General features: G+C 40.9%; 1 protein-coding gene across 1 annotated transcript; it reads left to right on the plus strand.

Moving 5' to 3' along the window:
* The first annotated feature begins 7,328 nt into the window (after positions 1-7,328).
* LOC123880374 lies at positions 7,329-13,661 on the plus strand. The gene is made up of 5 exons (XM_045928484.1): positions 7,329-7,454; positions 7,997-8,221; positions 8,588-8,723; positions 12,960-13,087; positions 13,430-13,661. The coding sequence occupies exons 1-5, from the start codon at positions 7,447-7,449 to the stop codon at positions 13,560-13,562; spliced, it is 630 nt and encodes a 209-aa protein (XP_045784440.1). The 5' UTR covers positions 7,329-7,446; the 3' UTR covers positions 13,563-13,661.
* The last annotated feature ends 1,980 nt before the right edge of the window (positions 13,662-15,641 follow it).

The raw sequence follows: 15,641 nt of genomic DNA on the forward strand, positions 1-15,641 counted from the left end.
TTCAAAATTTGATAAGCGTTAAATTACAAAAATTTAACACTACAAAGGCGAAATACTGAGAAGTCAGGAATTTCATTGCTTTGAAACTGAGCCTGGCTCTCGTTCAGAGCTTTATTCTTTTGTCTTCAAAGCAAAGCTCCTCTACCGATAAAGCCGACATTTCCAATTAACATTGAAAGTCATTCTGGCGCAAAACTTTGTTTAGTAGTTTTTGAAAAATCGTTCGTTTTTATACGACTTACACAATACATTTTTATACTATTTTAACCCCCGACCCAAAAAGTGTTATAAGTTTGACGTGTGTATCTGTGTGTCTGTGTATCTGTGTATCTGTCTGTGGCATCGTAGCTCCTAAACGAATGAATCGATTTTAATTTAGTTTTTTTGTTTGAAAGGTGGCTTGATCGAGGTGGCTATAATTGAAGAAAATATAGGTTCAGCTGTTTGAAAGTTATCAGCTCTTTTCTAGTTTTCTTATAGAGCTTTTGGTGTCGGGGGTTTTTTTAAATTTTGAGTTATTTCTGTAGTTAACAGGCATTGTGTATAACTTTCTGCATCAGAGGCATCGAAATAATGAGGAGAAACAGAAAATGTATAAATTAGAAATGAAGAGATCCATACGGATCTCCTCGTGCTAATTTACTACTAGAATAACTAGAGACATAGACATAGTTCAGTGGGTTGCCAAGCTGACGAGACAATGGGTAGGGCACATACTTACTTCGATATACGTTGTGGACTCAAAGTGCTTGAATACTTAGTGACCTCAGGCACCGAAAAACAAGTGTTGGAAGACCGCCCACTAGGTGGATAAACCAAATCAAATAAGGAGCAGGGATCTGCTGGACGCAGGTGGTGCAAGACAATGCCGTTTAGAAATCGTTGTATATAGATAGACCTTGTCCCGTGAACGTCTAGCGGTTGTCGATGATGACTATACCTATCCTAGCCACTAGGCTACCAGATAAATTGTTGAAATAGTAGCAAGTTTGACGCAAAAATGATGGTCACCCTGACGGCAGCACGTGCGCTCCCTAGACGCATAAATTCCTGGCTCGGTATTGTGCGTTGACGTCACATCCCCGCCCGGGCGACATATTGCCGCGAAATATTGGGGCATCCCCATCAACGGCGAACAGAGGAGCGACGGAATTTGCGAATAAAACGTAGGTAGGTATACTTATAAACATTGATATATTTTAATTAAAAAAAATCTCTTGAGATTTTCAACGGCACAGCACAATTCATGACAGTTAGAGAACTTATAACAGAACTTCGAAGCCTCGACGTCACTCGCAGGCGTCAAATGTTAGCACATTTGACGCAGGTTGCAGCAAGCAGGACGCCACGGATCATGTGGCCCAGCCCGGGTTACGAAATTATCCCGCCACCGCATGATCATATGGCGCGCACCTATTAAGGGTTGATGACGTTTTAATTAGTCCCATTCGTCCTCATTATTTACTCACATGGCGGTGGACTATTGAACACCTATAACCCCGTCATTCAGGCTATTTGTATTTTTAATTATCGCGTCGAAACATTTACAGATTTTTCCCTCATTGCGATCAAGAAAATTATTATCGATCATTTTGTGTTGGTTAAGTAATCAAAAATGCGAAAGTGTGTTGTTCGTTTATTGGTTTTTCAGTTCGACGATTTGTCGTTCAATCACGTGGTAAGGGACCAATGGATCGAAGTGATTTTTTGCGTGGGTATACTTAGTTAAAAACCTGGAGGGTGACACAGGATTATAAAAATCTCAATCTACCTTTTATTTGCTTTGGTCTATTTGTTCTGTATAAGTCTATGTAAATCCCTATATATTTTTTGTTTTGTTAAAGTTTATTTAAAAAATTAAATAAGCAGACGAATTTTAAACTTTTAAAGAAAAGCATATAATACAAAGACCTTGGTCCTCATAACACGAACATCATGGGACAGAAAACGAAAGGATTAGGAAGTTATTGGACAACTAGATACCTACATAGCTGACACGATACCTATATACCCCAATTGCCATCTCGACCTGTCGCGTACTATATGTACTTATGTATTGATTCCGATTATTATCGAAAAAATCAATTTAACCTACTTTATCTCGATCAATTCAAATGTGATATGAGTACCTAGTATCGATAAACTTTGTAATCAGTCGCCTACGATCACCTATCAAAGGTTTACATATTATGAATGTAGGTAGCACAACCTGCACAAGTTCACTATAATGCATATACAGCAGAAATCATACACGAGAAAATAAGTCTTATTTTGATACCAGTTAATCCCGTAATTGTGTGTTCTATATTTTCTATTACGGTTACAATCAATATGGTACTGGAACAATGGAGATAAAAAATTAATCCAGATAGTAAGTTTAATAGATTATACCACTTGAGTTTTGACTATCAGTTCCCTACGTAACGAAAGCTCATCTCTGAATCAAGTAATTCTATGTTAGGGCCTACATGGGGGTTCAGACTTCAGAGCAACAAAGTCAAAGTCAAAGTCATTTATTAAAAAAGATACTATAATTGTACCTTTTGTCCGATTTGTTAGATTTGAAAGATGATAATTATAGTGGTGATAATTAATTACGTAAACTTAAAACTAAAGCTACGAGGGATCCAAACGCGCCCAAGTATGAGAAGAGCCCACAACAAACTTTTTTCGAGTTATCTTTTTTTTTAACAAAAAATTTCATCAACATCATTATCGACCAATAAACGTCCACTGCTAGACATAAGTAGGTCTCTTGTAGGGACTTCCACACAAGCCACCCAGCGGCTTCCTGTAACTTGCTTGACGTCCAGCTAGTGGAAGGCCTTCCTATGCCTCCCTGCGATTTCCTGTCGCCATTGTATCACCTTGGGACCCCAACGTCTACGCTAAGCTATGTCGATTACTCTGGTTCACATCACTGGTCTCAATCAAATCTCAATTTTTGTCAATTTTCTCGATTAACCTTAACTGCAGCCCCTACAATATCAGAATCCATTATCATCCCAAAAAGTCTAAAAAGCTGGCCATTAGCGCTATGTTACGGTTTTCAGCATTATGCAAAACGTAAATTGATAGAGTGATTCAAACTCCAAACAAAAAGGGTGGTAACAAAAAGAACGACACTGTAATACGTGTCAACGAGTGTTTGATCGATATGGGCCCTTCAGGTGCCGAGATATCCGATGTTAAACAAATTCTGAAGATAACTTCGGTCCTGGAAGAGGGTAATTTTCTATGTATTATGTCTCGGTTGAGTTTGTTGTGGGTTTCTCAGGCTCAGGGGCGAATTTGATACCTTGGCTGCCCTAGGCCTATGGATGATTGCAGACCCTATTTTGAGTTTTTAAACGTTTACATGTGAGTTCACAGAGGGCGCGACTAAAAAAAAATCTCACCAGATTTTACTGGCCTAGGCTCGGGCTTACTGGGCCTGTAGGGAAATCTGCTCTAAAGTCTAAACCACAAAAGTTATCTTTTCTAAGTCTTTTTTTTAACCCCCGATACAAAAAGAGGGGTGTTATAAGTTTGACGCGTGTATCTGTGTATCTGTCTGTGGCATTGTAGCTCCTAAACTAATGAACTGATTTTAATTTAGTTTTTTTTGTTTGAAAGGTGGCTTGATCGAAATTGTTCTTAGCTATAATCCATGAAAATCAGTTCTGCCGTTTGAAAGTTATCAGCGCTTTTCTAGTTACTGTAACCTTCACTTGTCGGGGGTGTTATAAATTTTTAATTTACACTTGTTAACCATACAAAGTTTGACTGCACCCACCAACCAAACCAACCGATAGGCATGGGCAGTGTAATATGTAAATATAATATGGCTGCCCGTAGGTATATCTATATACGTCACATGTATACAACCACATCGTATCGGGCGTATATATACTATATGACCAAATAGTAGGTAATGATGCAGCCTCAGGCCAGCGCGCCTGCGTAGAAGCTGCCTATTTATTTTTCTTTTGAACTTTGAAGGTCCCAATATTGTAACATACGAGTACTTCATTAGGTACTCAAAAGTATTAAGAGCATAATAGCTTAGTGACCTTGGCCTCTTATTCAGGAAATCTGGGGTGTAATCCCCGGTACGTCTCTCCAACATTCCGAAGTTATGTGGGTTTACAGACAACTCTCAGGCAGGCAGGTTTCCTCACGATGTTTTCCTTCACCGTTAAAGCAAGAGATATTTAATTGCCTAAAACGCACATAACTCCGAAAAGTTAGACTTGCGTATCCAGGATCGAACTGACCTCCCGATTAGGAGGCGGACGTCTTAACCACGCGGCTATCATATCTTATGGTTGGTATAGAAAGTAGAAACATGAAAAGATGCTCGGCGAAGCAATGAAGTTGTAGCCGTGAGCAATTAATAGTAGAACGTTGTCTAAATCAACGCCATCAGCTCATTATTTACTGTTATATCACAAAATATGTATGCTAATACATTCTTTATTGCTCTTTAAATAAGGGTGAAAATTGATTGAAAGATTTTAATGCAATAGAAATGTTGGTGTAGGTATAAAAAATTTCCCGATGAAAAGTGACGCGTGGCGATCACGCGCTACTCGTAATATTGAAACTGTAGGTAGTTTTTCGCCCTCGAGCATTTCACTTAGAGCAGCGATATTAGGCGTGAAGAATGAAGATAATAATTTTTTATTTATTTAAAAGCTGAGCCAGACAATACTTCACAATAGGGTACATTACCCTGAGTTCTAAGGCCTTCACCGCTTAAGCATTTAAATTCTGAAATGGTCTAAGAAACGCTCAGCTAACAATAAAATTAACAGGTGTCCTCGTTAGTGGCACAACTCAATGTAGAATGTTCTCAGAAGACTACAGAGAATAAATCTATCCTGCTTACGTTTTATGCTCTGGACTCCAACCTACGCTATTAATATCTTAGTGTGTTAAATCCTGCAGAGCCATTTTTCCATTACAAGTTAGCCCTTGACTGCAATGCCACCTGGTCTAAGATGGAAGTGGACTAACTTGGAAGGGGTATGGCAGTTTATATTCCATACCCCTTATCCGTTTCTACGCAGCGTCGTACAGGAACGCTAAATCCTTGGCGGCGTGGCTTTACCAGTAGGGTGGATTTGAGGAAAGGGGTTTTAAATAAAAACTGTCACTGAACGCCTCAGGTCAGCTGTTCTATGGGTTATATGCTCGATGTTCAACGCGATAGGGCTTGTAAATGATAAGTTTGTTTGATGTGCCTTATTTGCAATCAACAAAGGCGGATAATGTTTTAGATATTGAAATGAAACAACTTGATATTTGGATTTCTATCAATATACCTACCTACGTTTTATCGAAATGGAAAACTTTGCCACTTATAATAGAGAACAAAACGCACGAGAATAAAAGATTGTTGTACAAAGTTGAGTGCATTGGGATAATTTTAAAACGCGTACATCTACAGTAACGTAGCTACTTCTTTTTATAATATACCTACTGTTATGTATAAAATATAATATCATTGGTATTGAAATTATTAAACTTTACTACATTTTCTACAAAGGATATATTTTATATGATACTTCGTAGGTCGGTTATAGGGGTAAACAAGGTAGGAACCTACTTTAAAATTAAATACCTCGCTTCTAGGAAACTATGTCTTATTACTTTCTTGAAACATGGAGCACGGCTCCTAGAAGATGTAAGTATAACATTAGACAAGCAGTGGATTAAAGCTTCAGACCCATTAGACAAATAGTTTGTGGCTGGCTGACTTAGCTAGCTGATTCTGAACCTTTGGACTTTTAAGAAGAGTTTAATCTTTATGTATGCTACCTAACTTTGAGCTGCCAACTGGCGCACTCAGATTACTAAAGGTAGATTAGCTACTGCTGATGACTGACTGAGTGAGACAGCGAGTAAGACGCTGCAAAATTGCAAAAACAGTCAGCTAATTTTTATTTGCCTAATGGGTCCGAAGCCTTATAGGGAACTTATCTATAGGCAACTCTTTAGTCATGTGGCCTTAAAATGGGACGCTCCGGTCCAGGCACCTGTTTAAAGTGCCTCCGAACCTTGAGAAAATACGTACCTTGACAGTTAGACCTATAAAAAATTAAGGTGTAAAAAGTCGGTCAAATGCATGTCAAATGCGAGTCGGCCTCGAACACGTAGGGGTCCGTACCATTATGCAAGATATAAAATTTTTAAATTGCTTTTTAATTTCATCTCAACCATTTTTTTAAAAAGAATATTAGCCATGCTAATCATAACTAAAACTCCCCTTTCCCCTCCAATTAAGCGTAAAGCTTGTGCCAGGAGTGGGTACGACAATTGGGAGGGGTTTGAACCGTCGACCTTTCGGAATTCAGTCCGCTTCTCAATCGTTGAGCTATCGAGGCTCTGATTTTGTCATGAGTAGGTATGTATTTGTTGTTATAGCGGCGATAGAAATACACATTCTGTGAAAAATTTCAACTGGCTACTATGGATCACGAGATATAGCCCGCTGACAGACGGACGAATGGAAAACGGAGGCTTAGTTAGGGCCCCGTTGGCACGCTTCGGGTACTAACCCCTAATGTCTCCTCGGCGTTTTGCTTGATAATAACTTTTCGAAGGTAGGTAGGACCCAGCAATGTATACCCTATACATTGCTGGGTCAGGAGGTGGATGTAAGGACTGATAGCGATAATATCCTTATTTTAATCCATACTAATATTATAAGTGCGAAAGTGTGTCTGTCTGTCTGTCTGTCTGCTACCTTTTCACGGCTCAACAGTTTAACCGATTCTGTCGAAATTTGTTACAGGGTTAGCTTATATCCTAGGGACGGACATAGGCTACTTTTTATCCTGGAAAATCAAAGAGTTCCCAAGGGATTCTTAAAGACCCATCCGCTTAACCGATTTGTATGAAAGGTACCGAGGTAGCTTGCGACCCTGTAATTGACATAGACAACTTTTTATCCCGAAAATCAAACAGTTCCCACGGGATCTTTGAAAACCTAAATCCACGACGAACTCGCGGGCATCCTCTACTGTCTTAATATAATACACTATCTCAAATTCCAAACTATTCTAATATTCCCACACCGCGGCTCCCAAGAATTACCTACTCGGCGTCAGCTCCTTGCCTCGGGTTTCCGCGGAGCCGTGGGAATACAGATGTTACCATAGATATGTCATATTACGCATGCTCACTTAGCGTCAGCCGCTGGCTTTGCCTGCGTAACAACCCTATAGGCTTTATTTATTTACAACCTGTATTGACAAATTAAAAAAAATGGTAGGTACTTATGTACGACGTCAAATATTTTACTCAAAAAGCAAAATTGTCATTTCGACATTTTATTATAAAAATTAAAGAATGTACTCTAAGTTCATTAAATAAAATTTTTAAAACATAATGACACCAAAAAAAATGTTAATATTGTGGATTTAAGTATTTTCAGGGTATTTGGAAAAACGTCCCCTTAAAATGGCAAGGTAAATTGCTTGATCATCCTTTATTATCTATCGTGCACTGATCATGCACTAGTTCGGAATTAAATAGTACCGTAAGGAACCAGCAAGAAGCTCGGCGGTTGCTCCTTTCAAATATTCTATTTATAATAATACTAGCTTATGCCCGCGACTTTTCAAAAATCCTTTAGCGGGTTCATGAATAACAAATTTGAAAGAAGGAAAGAAAAAACGTTTAAGTATTTTTTTAAAGTTGTGCTACACTCATACATCATCATACTTTCTTGAAGGGACTGGTTATCCCGGCGCCTCTAATAAGTACTTTTAAGCCAAAAGGCCTCAAGAAGAATTTCAGCCCGATCCGCCCAGTAGTTTGAATTATACGTTGATAGATCAATCAGTCAGTCAGTCAGTAACTTTTTTTGAATAAGATTATACCTACCATACATTATATTATAAGTAATTGCAGTCCCGCGCAAGGCTGCGCATTGTTGATACTTGAGCCCGTGTTTAGTAGTGGGCCGGTGGCGAGTTGTGATGCTGACGGTGTGCTTCTATTTCCTCAGTTGCTGTCCGTGCGGCGGCCCCGGCAGCCCGGGCAGCTCAGCGAAGTCAAACCTGCCTCTCATCTGTCTCGTCCCACGTGATGGGGGTCCCAAGAACAGTCCAAACCCTCTGCCTACACCAGCCACAACCAGTAGAGCAACAGACCATTTCCAGCTTCTCGATGAGGACTACATCAAGAAACATTTCAAATTGCCAGAACGGGCTCTATACTTGGACCCTTTCAGGTAGGTACTTAAGTATGGCAAAAAAATCTTTTCAAAATAAGTCAAAGCTGAAGTTAAGCGGGCGTCTCTCATCGATTTCTGATAAGGTAGTTTCTTTTTGTGCTCGAATTTAAAGCGGTTTTTGAAGTCAGAGTTTTAAAGAGAATTTTCATTTTAAGATTTTTAATGTAAGTAAGTATGTATAAATTAACAACCAGCATTTTCTCAGCCACGCTTAGTTTAAGAAACAGTTTTATCATTTATCGATAAATAAATAATATCGAAAAATAAACAATGGTATTGTATCCAATTATCTTTAATAATAATTAATTAGTACTATAATCCATAAGTAGTAGTATATACCTACTATCGTTTTTTTGCGACTAGGCGACCACTCATAACGTTTCCAATGGCCCAAGATGAAGTAAAGCACTTCAACCTGGCGAGAAAGTACAAGATTAACCAACAAATTTTGGACGGATTCCTAGACCCAAGCGCAGCGATTTCTGCTCCTAGTGTTTTCGTAAGTACCTACTTACCTACGAGTATCTATACAATAATTCCGACTTGATCTTTTTAACAGGCTGAGAACTGAGCTGCGAGATCGGATCCGCGCAGGTACATAGGCGGTAATAGCCTAGTGGCTTCTTATTTGGAAGGTCGGAGGTTCGATCCCGGGCATGCACCTGAGATTTTTTGGAGATATATGTGCGTTTGAACTTTTAAGCAATGAAAATATCACTTACTTTAACGGTGAAGAAAAACATCGTGAGGAAACTCGCACGCCTGAGAGTTCTCCATCATGAGCTCAAAAGTGACATCTGCCAACCCTTGCATTTGGTCAATGTGGCGGAATTTTTTTTTTTTTTTTTTTTCTTCTTTTTTTTCTTCGGGGGAGGAAAAAATCCCTACGGACATCTGCCTGCTGGCAGGGTGTGTCCGACTTGCACGGACTAAAATAACCTCCCCATGTCTGCCAAGGTGAGCACGGAACTGCGTGGCATTACATCATGCTGACCTCCTAGATCTCTATCTTCTTCTTTTCTTCTTTTTCTTTCTCCTCCCTTCGCATCATGGTAGCCCTCAGCATTTGGCTATATCTAAGCCAGGCGTCTTCGTTCGACAGCATGCGCGCCATAAGATTTCCGGCATTCACGTCCTCCGCGTCGGTCGATCGAAGCGCTTTTGCCCTTAGGTCGGCACTACCTGGGCATTCGAATATTGCGTGTCTCGGGGTGTCTTCCTCTCCGCAAAAGTAGCAGCCTTCGCTCGGTGCTTTCCCAATTGCGAAGAGGTAGGTGTTAAACACCCCGTGACCGCTGAGCGCTTGTGTCAGCCAGCGGTCTACTTCCCCATGCTTCCTGGTGTGCCATTTTTTCAAGTCGGTGATGAGTTCTCTGGTCCAGCTCCCTTTTCCTGCTCCCGACCATTCGTTTGCCCACTCCTTCAAGGTGTCCTCTCGCACTTCTATAAGTGTTTGCTCCTTGCTATCGAACAGCTTAGCGCGTTCGCTTACCAGTTTCGCTATAGGGATAAGCCCAGCTATCACCAGCACGGCTTCAGTGGAGACTGTTCGATATGCTCCACAAATACCTATAGCCAGTCGTCTTTGGACACCTTCCAATTTCTTCTTGTACAGTTCCACCTTCATAGCTTCCCTGAATATTGGTGCCCCGTAGAGAATTATGGAGTGGGCCACAGATGCCAACACCCTCCTTTTGCTCGCTCTAGGCCCTCCTTTTGTAGGCATAAGTCTATATAGTGCCTCTGTCAGCTTCTGGGCTTTATTAGCTACCTCTTCTATATGTTTTTTGTAGTTAAGACTCTTATCCAGCCATATTCCCAAATATTTAATGTGCTCTTTTGGTGTCACTCTAGCACCTTGGATCAAAAAATTAATGGGATTTAGCCTTCGCCTTCCACTAAACACTATCGCTTCAGTTTTTTCCGGCGCTAGGGAGAGCTGCCTTCCTTTCATCCAGGTGTTTATTCGGTCAAGTGCTGTGTTTGCCCGTGTCATGAGGGTAGCTTCAGTTTTGGCCACGACTAACAAAGCCAAATCATCAGCGAACCCCACCAGTTCTGTGCCTTCTTCCTGCGTTATTTGGAAAACGCCATCATATAGAATGTTCCACAGTGTTGGGCCAAGTATGGATCCTTGTGGAACTCCGCTACTAACTTGGATCCTCTCCTCCAAACCCTTACTATCCTTCACTTCAATGTATCGGTTCTCCAGGTAGCTACTAAGCAGGTTTTGAATGTAGCCTGGGAAACCTCTCATCCGTATCTCTAAAAGGATCTCCCTCCACGAAGCTGAATTGAAAGCGTTTCTCACGTCAAGGCAGATCAGCGCACATAGCTTTCTGGTTTTCTTTGTGCCTTGCCTTGCCTTCATGGCGGTTTCCGTTACTCTCCTTACAGCCATGAGCGTGGACCGACCCTGTCTAAAGCCATATTGATGGTCGGAGAGGCCGCCGTGGTCTGGCAGTAGTTTTTCAATCCTGTTGAGAAGCAGTCTTTCCATCAGTTTGCCATAACAGGCGAGCAGGCAGACTGGTCTGTATCCTGTTGGGTCATCTGCTGGTTTTTTGGCCTTCCTAAGTAAGACCAGACTCGCTATCTTCCAGGCTGCCGGAAATGTTCCTGAGGCAAAGGACATTTGCATCACACTTTTGATTTTCTCGGGTATCATCTGCACAGCTAATTTAACGATCTCTGGACACAAAAGATCAGGTCCTGGGGCCTTTTTTGGCTTAAGCCCTTCTGCTGCCTTTCTTATCTCTTCTTCTGTTAATTCCGCCATTTCGGAGGCATCTGCCATAATCCGGCCGAAGTTTGCGTGAGATGGGAATAAGACTCTGACCACAGATTTAATGAGGTCCATGTCCAAGTGAGGTGGGGTTTGTCGCAGTTTTTTCGTGACGATTCTGTACCCTAGTCCCCAGGTATCCTGGTCTACCTCGTCGCAGAGCACTTTCCACTTCTCGGCCTTTGACTTGGTAATGGCAAGTTGGAGAGCTATTTTCGCTGCCTTATACTCTTCTTTCATTTGTTGAATACTTTCTGCGTTAGTCTCATCCTCCTTTGAATCTTCCTTACCCTTTTTCCGTCTTTCACGGGTGTATATTCTGCGGCGTCTTGTGCATTGATCTCTCTTTTGCTTTATCGCTGCATTCCACCAGTAAACAGGTGTTTTCCTAGGTAGCCCCTTTTTTGGCATTGCTCTATCACAAGCTTTTGTGGTTGCCATCACTAGCTCCTCAGGTGTGCTGATCTCCTTTTCCTTCAAGACGGTCTCCAGTATTTTCTGGTCTAACTTATCCAGTCTCCATCCTACCCGCTGCTGCTTTGGCGGTTTCCATTCATCCCGGGATATGTGGAATTTTATGTATCGATGACCACTAAGGCTATCCTCGTCTAGGACCTGCCATTCGGTTATTCTCTGCGCCAGGCCTGAACTAGCAAATGTTATGTCTGGCGTGGAATTCTTTGCACCTCGTTGAAATGTCGGGGCAACCCCCACGTTTACCGTTACCATATCTACGCTAGCAAGCATTTCCATAATATGGCGTCCTCTAGCATTTTCAGCCTTGCTTGACCAGACTCTTGACGCCGCGTTAAAATCTCCGGCTACTAGAATATCACCACGTTGTGACACAATACTTTCGAATAGCTCATTTAAATCATGCTCAAATTCCTCCAAGTTTGAATTTGGTGAGAAGTAGCAACTATATAAAGTGAGCCCTGAGAGTTTTACTGCAATGAAACCATCTCCCCGAGCCACTTCCTTTACTTGGGTCTGTTTATTGTACACCACTATAGTTGCATCACCTCTCCGGTCAGTTACCCACTCTCGGGCTTGCGCTATTTTTCTGTTTGGCTCCGCCACGATAGCTACGTCTATGTTATATTCTTTTGCCGTCACTTCGAGCAGGTCATGGGCAGCTCGCGTTCTGTCCAGGTTTATTTGCAGGACCTTTATCTGCGAGCCTATTGCACCATTTCCTGCTCCTAGACCCCGTTTTTTGGCTCTTTGATCTTTCCGCCAGGCACCTTTTCTTTCCAAGACGGGCAACTTTTAGAGCCCATTCGATGTCTTGTGTTACTCTGGCCTTTATCCAGACAGATAGCGCATGCTGTTTCCCTCTCACAGTCTATGGCCTTATGTCCCTCGTTGCCACAGTTGTAACACTTTCTGCTTCGGTCCTGGCCTGGGCACCCCATTGAAATATGCCCGTATTCAAGACACCTGTAGCATCTTTTCCTTTCTACTGAGAGCCTGATTGGGACCCTCATCCAACCTATCTTTATCTTTTTCTGTTCTGCAAGTTTTTGAGCTTCCTCCTTCGGGAGCTCGACTAGGGCTGTCTTACTACCGTATCGGTTCTCCCAAAAACTCTTAATGTGGAACTCCTTCACCTTTTGTTTTAGTGACTCTTCCACTTCTTCTTTTTCCACTGTGACATCCAGTCCCTTAATTATAACGTCGGCAGACTCCTTTAACGCTCTAAGCGTTAAATGTGGCGGAATGTAGGAGGGCATCCGTTCTCAACAAGTATTCTCTGGGTAGCTTGGGTACCCACTCTATCCCTATTTTTGACCTTTTGAAAATGCCTAATCCTCACTAACTTGGTTCGGTTGTAGAAATTAAACAGGTACTTAATTAAAGTATTATAATAACTATTATAGGTATTAGGTAGGTATAGGTGGTATAAGTAAGGGACCAGAAAATGTGTACATTTTTTTGCTTTCAATATAGCCATACGCAAAAACCGAAGCAGAAAAACAAAAAGAGGCAGAGGAAGACGAGGAAATCATTTACATCTTGCAGCTTCCCGATTGGGAGTTCCAATGCCCCGTTCACAATCAGACCATTAGGACTCCGAGGTATTTGTAATTATGTATTTAGGACTGTCGCCTAAGACACAGGATTTTCTACCTAGTTTAGGGACAGTAGATATATTAAAAACAAAAAAAAATTGTGTCTAGTTTTTTATTAAAAAAAAAATTAAAGCTGTATATCTGTCTGTGGCATCGTAGCTCCTAAACTAATGAACCGATTTTAATTTAGTGTTTTTTGTTTGAAAGGTGGCTTGATCGAGAATGTTCTTAGCTAGATTCCAAGAAAATCAGTTCAGCCGTTTGAAAGTTATCAGCTCTTTTCTAGTTATTACTGTAACCTTCACTAGTCTGGGGTGTTATAAATTTTTAATTTACCCTTGTTTTCAGGTTTATATGGCATTCGTGTAAAAAGACCAAAGGTAAGGGAGCCGAACAGAAACGTGGAGGAGGGCCATTAAACAAACCTAAGCCATGGTTGCTAAGCAGACACACGGATTTCGATTTGCTGTCGCAATGGTAATAGGTACAAGGCTGTTCATCATTGAGTCTGTTCACCCTGAATTTAAAAAAATGAGATGGAAAAAATCCTATAACTTACTAAAATAAAGTTTAAAATGATTATTTGGTTTTTTACTACACTTCTCCCAAAATATACCTATTACCATTAATTCGTAAAAATGACATATACATTTATATTATTATGGACAGACAGTACAAATTGTAGAGCGGACGTGTGGCCTAGTTGTGACAACGTTGACCCAAGTCAATAACTGGATGGGTGGCCGACTTCAGAGGTCCGAATTTGCCCTTTTCGTTTCCTCCGTGTCATCAGAGAGCATGTTAAGCCGTCGTTTCCGGTTATTAACGCTAACATCTGATGTAAATTAACCAAGAGTCGAAACTCGAAATCTCGTTCTCTTAGCCAAGTTGTATGCCGAAGGATCTGGGAACCACATTCTTATCCCAAGAGAACTCCTACCATTATGGTATTAATGGAAACGGGTCACGACCCTCAGTAATGAGGAATACGACTATAGATAGAGTAATATAATAAGTCTATGGTGGATAGTTAAAGATATCCTGACGAAGTGTCGATGCTCAAATAATATTAGAACGGGGGAAAACAGAGACAGATATGTTAACCGTTATACTTACCATTTTCCCCGTTCTACTTTCATTCATCATCATCATCATCAACCCATCGCCAGTCAACTACTGAGCACGGGTCTTCACTCAGAGAGAAAGTATTTGGGTCATAATTCGCCACCCGCAGCTGGGTGGCAACTTTCACACACCTTTCCTCACGATGTTTTCCTTCCTTTTAGTTAGAAATGCGTAGGTACCCGAGATCAGGGGGCACGGCAGTGCCCCCGCCAAGACGAGCCAAACGGCGGCCGGGGCGCTACGTACCTTTTTCTCGAAGTGTTTCGCCGTATTTTCGACTCGTCATAACTTCGGTCTGGATGACGCTAGAAAGCTGAAATTTTCAGTATAAGGTGTCCTCAGCAAATTTACCAAATATACTAAGTATCAAATATCTAGCTTTTATGGTTACAGATTTATTGATACCTAAAATACGCCGTTTTCGTCCCTCACTGATGATCATCACTATTCATAGTCTGTAATTCTAGGGTACTTCCCGAAGTCCTAGAAAGCTGAAATTTGGTATGTAGACTAGAAATTGCATACAAACTACAGGAAAATTGAGAAATTGGAATTTCCCCCCCTCTACGCCTCTTATGAGAAAAGCAAATCTGTAAATTCTGTCGCTAGAATGCTGATATTTTCAGGATAAGATGTCCTTGGCAGATTGATTAAACGCATTGAGTATCAATTGTCTAGCTTTTATAGTTTCAGATTTATTGACAGTCAAAATTCTAGTCTGTAATTCTAGGGTACTTCCCAAAGTCCTAGAAAGCTGAAATTTGGTATGTAGACTAGAAATTGCATACAAACTACAGGAAAATTGAGAAAATGGAATTTCCCCCCCTCTACGCCTCTTATGAGAAAAGCAAATCTGTAAATTCTGTCGCTAGAATGTTGATATTTTCAGGATAAGATGTCCTTGGCAGATTGATTAAACGCATTGAGTATCAATTGTCTAGCTTTTATAGTTTCAGATTTATTGACAGTCAAAACTTCTAGTCTGTAATTCTAGGGTACTTCCCGAAGTCCTAGAAGGCTGAAATTTGGTATGTAGACTAGAAATTGCATACAAACTACAGAAAAATTGAGAAATTGGAATTTCCCCCCTTCTACGCCTCTTATGAGAAAAGCAAATCTGTAAATTTTGTCGCTAGAATGCTGATATTTTCAGGATAAGATGTCCTTGGCAGATTTATTAAACGCATTGAGTATCAATTGTCTAGCTTTTATAGTTTCAGATTTATTGACAGTCAAAACTTCTAGTCTGTAATTCTAGAGTACTTCCCGAAGTCCAAGAAGGCTGAAATTTGGTATGTAGACTAGAAATTGCATACAAACTACAGGAAAATTAAGAAATTGGAAATTTCCCCTCTCTACGACTCTTATGGGAAAAGCAAATCTGTAAATTCTGTTGCTAGAATGCTGATATTTTCAAGGTAAGATGTCCTTGGCA

This window comes from Maniola jurtina, chromosome Z (genome assembly GCF_905333055.1).
Source record: "Maniola jurtina chromosome Z, ilManJurt1.1, whole genome shotgun sequence".
In the NCBI taxonomy this organism is placed as follows: domain Eukaryota; kingdom Metazoa; phylum Arthropoda; class Insecta; order Lepidoptera; family Nymphalidae; genus Maniola; species Maniola jurtina.

Excerpts from the sequence above, each read along its gene's own strand:
- LOC123880374 (XM_045928484.1), top strand. Across the intron at positions 8,724-12,959 it reads TTTCTGCTCCTAGTGTTTTC|CCATACGCAAAAACCGAAGC; the intron begins GTAAGTACCTAC and ends CTTTCAATATAG. Across the intron at positions 13,088-13,429 it reads CAGACCATTAGGACTCCGAG|GTTTATATGGCATTCGTGTA; the intron begins GTATTTGTAATT and ends CCTTGTTTTCAG.